At 42.9% G+C, this 6,000-nt stretch overlaps 1 protein-coding gene across 1 annotated transcript in view; it reads right to left on the bottom strand.

The window, feature by feature from the left end:
- Nucleotides 1-653: 653 nt before the first annotated feature.
- LOC117202104 (sterile alpha motif domain-containing protein 1-like) overlaps nucleotides 654-6,000 on the bottom strand; it is an 80,610-nt gene continuing 75,263 nt past the window's right edge. Inside the window, exon 3 of the mRNA XM_033431749.2 lies at nucleotides 654-1,981. Coding sequence (XP_033287640.1) covers nucleotides 1,876-1,981 — 106 coding nt within the window. The 3' untranslated portion in view covers nucleotides 654-1,875. The remainder of the gene's footprint in view (nucleotides 1,982-6,000) is intronic.

Here is a 6,000-nt window from a genome sequence, read left to right as displayed (position 1 = left end):
CTATATGGGGTCCCCTGCAATTTCATATGAATTTAAGGATAAACTTGTCCATTTCTGCAAAGAAAGCAGTTAGATTTTTGATATAGATTGAATTGAAGCTGTAGATCATTTTGGAGAATTTTGCATCTTAACAATATTAAGTCTTCCAATCCGTGAACACATAACGTCTTTCCATTTATTTGCTTTATTTAATTTTTTCAATTAACTCAAAATCAATCCAAGATGTAAACATAAGAGTTAAAACTATCGAACTCTTAGAAGAAAACATAAATCTTTGTGACCTTGGATACATATAACACCAACAGCACAACATTTTGTAGTTTTCAGAGTACAAGTCTCGCACTTCTTTGGTTAGATTTACTCCTAAATATTTTATTCTCTTTGATGCTATTGTGAAAGGAATTGTCTTAATTTCATTTTTGGATTGCTCACTGCTAGTATATAGAAATACAAGTGATTTGTGTGTATTGGTCCTGCAACGTTGCTAAACTTGTTTATTAGTTTTAATAGTTTGTTTTGTTTTGGTGTGTGTGAATTCTTTAGTGGTTTCCATATGTAAGATCATATCATCTATGAATAGAGATAGTTTTACTTCTTCCTTTCCAACCTGGATCACTTCCCTGCCCACCCCCCCCCCCCCCGCCCCCGCCGTATTGCCCTGGCTAGGACTTCTAGTACAATGTTGAATAGAAGGGGCAAAAATGGACTTCCTTGTCTACTTCCTGATCTTAGGGGGAAAGCATCAGTCTACGTGTGACGTTAGCAGAGAGTTTTTCATAGATGCCTTTATAAAGGTTGAGGAATGTTCCCTTCTAGGCCTCGTTTGTTGATTGTATTTATCATGAAAGCGTGCTGGATTTTTTTTTTCCCCCAAGGGATTTGTCTGTATCTGCTATAGGTTTTTTTTCTATTAATATGGTACTGGGTGCATGATAAAGATTCAGTAAATATTTATTGAGTTAATGATATAAGTGCCACTGCCCTGACAACAGCAGAGCAATGTTGCTGCACAGTTTAGTTGTGTTTTTCTGTGTTGCTGGTCTGTTGTTGTCTTTATGGCATCTAAGTTGGATTGCCCCCAGTCATCACCATTCGCTTTCTCCCAGCGGTCCTTTTGACCTACAACGACATCTTGGAAGTGGCTGTCTAGGGGTTCAGGTAGTTGAACCCCCTCAGGTCAACCAGAACTGACAACTATACAGAAATCCTATGACCTTGGCCTTTGTAACATTTGGGCTAGCTAAACCAGACAACAGATCTTTGCCTTCCAAATGTGCAGGTCTAAAATGTTAATGTCAAATCCTAAGTGCATTGTGTGTTAGAAAGCTTCAAAGAGTTAATTCCAAGAAGTCATTCCTATTAATCTTGGTGTCTGGATAAAAACCGAATTGGAGACCTCAATTACCTGATTGCGTCCCCCGTAGACTTAGGCGGCAGTAATATTGATGAGGATGGCAATCATTTCTCCCACTTGGAGACCCGATTGCCATCCCATCCTAAGCAATCTGTCCCTCATGTGCATCTGGAAGCGGGCATGAGTTTTCTCTTTTCTTCTGTTGTAGAGGGAGTTTTTGGTTCCTGAATCCTTAACCCCTTATGCTGCACGACACAGCCCTACTTGACTGAAGAAGGTAAATAACCTCACGTATTAGAATTGTCTTTCACAGTTCAGGAAGCACTTTGATGTTGTCCCGTCTCAACCAATTCTCATCACTGCCCGGTTAGTAGGTATGACCGAGCCCGTTTGTCAGGTGAGGAAACTGAGGTTTGCAAAGGTGAAGTCACCTACCCGCCTGCATCCTCCAGCTGGTAATGGGCAGAGAGATGGGACTCAGAACCTTCTTGACTTTCTGGCTCCCGTTACAGAGGGCTTCATCATACAGGTGCAGATGTTTTCAAAGGACCACAGACAGAAATGTCCAAGCCTTCTCCTTGGTTCAGTGGTTTGTGGGGGCATGAAGAGCGCGGTCTCAGTGAAAGGCTGTGTGGGAGGACAGAGAAGGGTTTCAAAGTGGGCAGCGGAATGGGCACATTTAGTGGCGAAAATCAGACCTCTCTATCTTGCAAGCAGCAGTTTGTGTCCTGGACCTCTGTTTACCCATAGTTCCCCTAGGCTGACCCTTGTCAATTATCCCCCTGGTGAATGATTGGTAGCATGTTTTTGATCTGCTCACCTCCCTCGACAGTGAGCATGTGGTCAGAGGGCATGAATTCCTCGGAGCAAGTGTCTAAGCAAAATGAGTCATGGAAGCAAATCCTCACCCAAAGTAGTTAAGCACTGGTGGCAAAGGCCATACACCTAAGAAAAGAGTAGGAGCCTTTGCTGGGCTGTGTTCCGAGAGCAGGTTTATACTCCCTTTCCTCCTTTGCCTTCTGTCATTGAACAGAGGGCAAGAGGATGTGAATGAATATGTTGGAAAGAAAATGATGAAAGCCATTCATTCACTTATTCCTTTGCATTTAATCCTACATTTCTTCACTCAGTAAATGTGTATGAAGCGTATCCTGTGTGTTGGGGTCTGTGCTGGGCAATGGGGATACAGAAGTGAGCTGGGCAGACATGGTCTTCTTTACCTTCATGGAACTTGGAGTCTAGTAGAGGAAGAAAAACAAAATTAAATAAACAAATAATTACAAATCAGGGTAAAGTACCAGGAGGAAAATAAATAAGACCCTAGAGAACAAAAGAGGAAGACTTAATTGGATTCGATGATCAGAAAGACATCTCTTTTAGGACATGCCATGTAAGTTCTATTTTATTTATTTATTTTTTTAAAATTTGTATTGGAGCATAGTTGATTTACAACGTTGTGTTAGTTTCAGGTATACAGCAAAGTGAATCAGTTATACATATAGCCACTATTTTTTTTTTTTTTTTTTGGTTCTTTTCCCATATAGGCCATTACAGAGTAGAGTTCCCTGTGCTATGCAGCAGGTCCTTATTGGTCATCTATTTTATACGTAGTAGTGTGTATATGTCAATCCCAATCCCCAGTTTATCCCTCCCCGCCTTATCCCTGCGTAACAATAAGTTTGTTTCTACATCCGTGATCCTACTTCTGTTTTGTAAATTCTATTTTCAATATAAGAAGAAAGCCATCTTGGGGCAGAGGAAGAGGTTAGGAGAAAAAGAGTTTTCCACACAAAGCATAAAGCACAGCACTGCAAAGCCCCTGAGGTGGCAAAGAAATTAGTGTCTTCAAGAAAACGAAAGGAACCCAGTGTGGCTAATGAGTGGAGAGCAAGGAGGAGAGTGATAGGAGATGAGGTCAGAGAGGTAGGTAGGGGACAGATCATGCAAGGTCTTGTTTTTCCTCCCTAGCCTCCTACTCCCCACATCCCAGTGAGGTCTTAGAAACATGTGTCCAGTGGAAATAAGTCAAGGTCAATGGAAATAAGACAAAGGGAAAGTGAGCAGTGGAAAGATTGAACTACTGGCCTCAATTCTTCACTCCTCCATATTCTATATCTGTACCCTTGCCATGGCCTCTTGAGTTTGGGCTTCATCTTGTGACTTGCTTTGGTCAATGATATGTGAAGGCAACAAAGGCTGGAAATATGCGGCACCAATGAATATAACTCCTTACACTTCTGCCTTTTGTTATTAAAAGAACAAGCCTTGGGGAGTCCAAGGAAGATGAGAGGCACCTGGAGCAGACCTGGACCCATCTTGAAGCTTGGAGTCAAACCCCGCCAAGCCTTAGCTTATGCCGTTGAGTTGTTTGTTTTGCCTTTGAGTTTTTGGAGAGGTTTGTTATACAGCATTATTCTGGCAATAGCTGGCCAATGAGAGCAGGGTGGTGAGGACTTCTCTGAGGAATGATTGACAGAGACAGGGTACTTATCTGGAGAACAGAAGATTAAAAAGAAACTAAGGTCTGTCACATGCCAGAAGGATTAGGTTTATTCCATGTGATCCTAAAGTACATGTATGAGACCCGTGGGTGGATATACAGGGAGGCGTGTTTAGCTTTACCTGGGGAAGACCTTTTCATCCAGTGAAATGCCAGGAAAATGGCATGAATTATCTCAGACTAATTTTCATCACCAGAGGGCATGGAACTAACAAGGTAGCGCCTACTCTGTGCCAAGGACGCTCATATTTTTTTCTTTTACTGCGAGACAGTTTCCACCAAAAAATCTGTGAGGCAAGGATTATTTTAAAGATAAGAGAATTGAGGCTCGGAGAAAGTAAGAAACTTGCAGACGTCTATACATAGCCAGTAAATCGCAAGGCAGGATTGGAACCCAGGTCTGCCTGACACTAAACTCCTCCTATTGGAGAAGCATGTGTCCAGAGGTGGTTTCAAGAGGATTCAAGTACTGAATGGGGAGTGGGCCTGGGCCCCCAAACCATTCCTGCTCCAGGATTTGGCAAGTTTCTTCTACTTGGGGGTAGGGGCGAGGTAGGGAGGGGAAAGGAGAAATGCAGCAAGTTTTGCAAAAATCTCAATTTATTCCATTTAAATGGTTTCTCTTTATTCTGACGTTCTATCTTGTCAACTGTTCTTTTTGAAATCAAATAATGATGTTAGTTTTCAAATTTTTCTTAATTTAGCAAAAGAAAAAGTTGTCAACCTTGTCTGTCTCCCCAGGTATTTGGGGTGATATGGGCTATGAAATCGAAAAGTCTAGAAGCCGCTACCTGGATGACTTCCAATGTCTTTTTCAGCTCTAAACTTTTATAACTTTAAAAAAAACTCTAAAGGTCAAGTAACAGGCTCCACGGGACTCAGGAATCTGCCTTGGCCTGCGGTTGCCTCCAGGCTGAGGGAGGGATGCAGGGTTGGCTGCCTTCTCTGAACTTGAAGAGAAGACAGAAGTCTCAGAGATCACACACTTCCTGGAGCAGTCTGCTTCTGTCTCATGTGGGCCCATTTTGCTGATTCAATGGCAATAGGTCCCACCCGTAATGGTCTGTGTCACAGTGTTCTGATGGAGAGGGTTGTCAAGGTGCCCACCGAGGTAAGAGCACCTGTTCGGGAGCTAAGCTGAGCTGTGCTGATAGTGCTGAAACCTCCTGGCAGAAAGTTTATCCTTATCCCTCATCACTCGAGACAGAGCGTTTTCCCTCAGGCTTGGGCTTGCTGGGGGCAGCCTTTTAGCTGCCCATGAAGGCAGTTAGTAGGGACTTCTGGGAAGCTGCAATCCTATCCTCTCCTTCTTGCCCTCCTTCTTCTTTTTTTTTTAAATTTTATTTATTTATTTATTTTTGGCTGTGTTGGGTCTTCGTTTCTGTGCGAGGGCTTTCTCTAGTTCTGGCGAGCGGGGGCCACCCTTAATCGCGGTGCGCGGGCCTCTCACTGTCGCGGCCTCTCTTGTTGTGGAGCACAAGCTCCAGATGCACAGGCTCAGTAGTTGTGGCTCATGGGCCCAGCCGCTCCGGGACATGTGGGATCCTCCCAGACCAGGGCTCGAACCCGTGTCCCCTGCATTGGCAGGCAGATTCTCAACCACTGCGCCACCAAGGAAGCCCTCCTTCTTCGTCTTTTAAAAAATAGCTTTATTGAGATACAATTTACATACCATACAATTCACCCCTTTTAAGTGTATGATTCAATGATTTTAGCTTATTCATGGATATGTGCAGCTATCACCACAATTTATGGCATTTTTATGACCTCCCAGAGAAACCCCATACCCTTTAACAATTACTCCCCCTTCCCCAACCCCTATCCTGTATCCCTCTGCCCTAAACAACCACTAATCTCCTTTCTGTCTCTATAGATTTTCCTAGTCTGGACATTCCATATAAATGGAATCATACAATAGTGGTGTTTTGTGACTGGTTTCTTTCACTTAGCATAATGGTTTCAACGTTCATTCATTGCTGTAAAATGTGTCAATATTTCATTCATTTTCTTAGATTTTATTTTTGAGTCATTTTATGCTTACAGCAAAATTGAGGAAAAAGTACAGTTTCCATATACCTCCTGGTCCCCTCCCCTGCACCCATAGCCTTCCCTGCTGTTAAATCTGCCACCGGATTTGACATTTACT

The sequence above is a fragment of the Orcinus orca genome, chromosome 19 (assembly GCF_937001465.1).
Source record: "Orcinus orca chromosome 19, mOrcOrc1.1, whole genome shotgun sequence".
NCBI classification, from domain to species: domain Eukaryota; kingdom Metazoa; phylum Chordata; class Mammalia; order Artiodactyla; family Delphinidae; genus Orcinus; species Orcinus orca.
The sequence above is the reverse complement of the archived record's forward strand: the minus strand, read 5'-3'. Positions and strand labels throughout refer to the sequence as shown.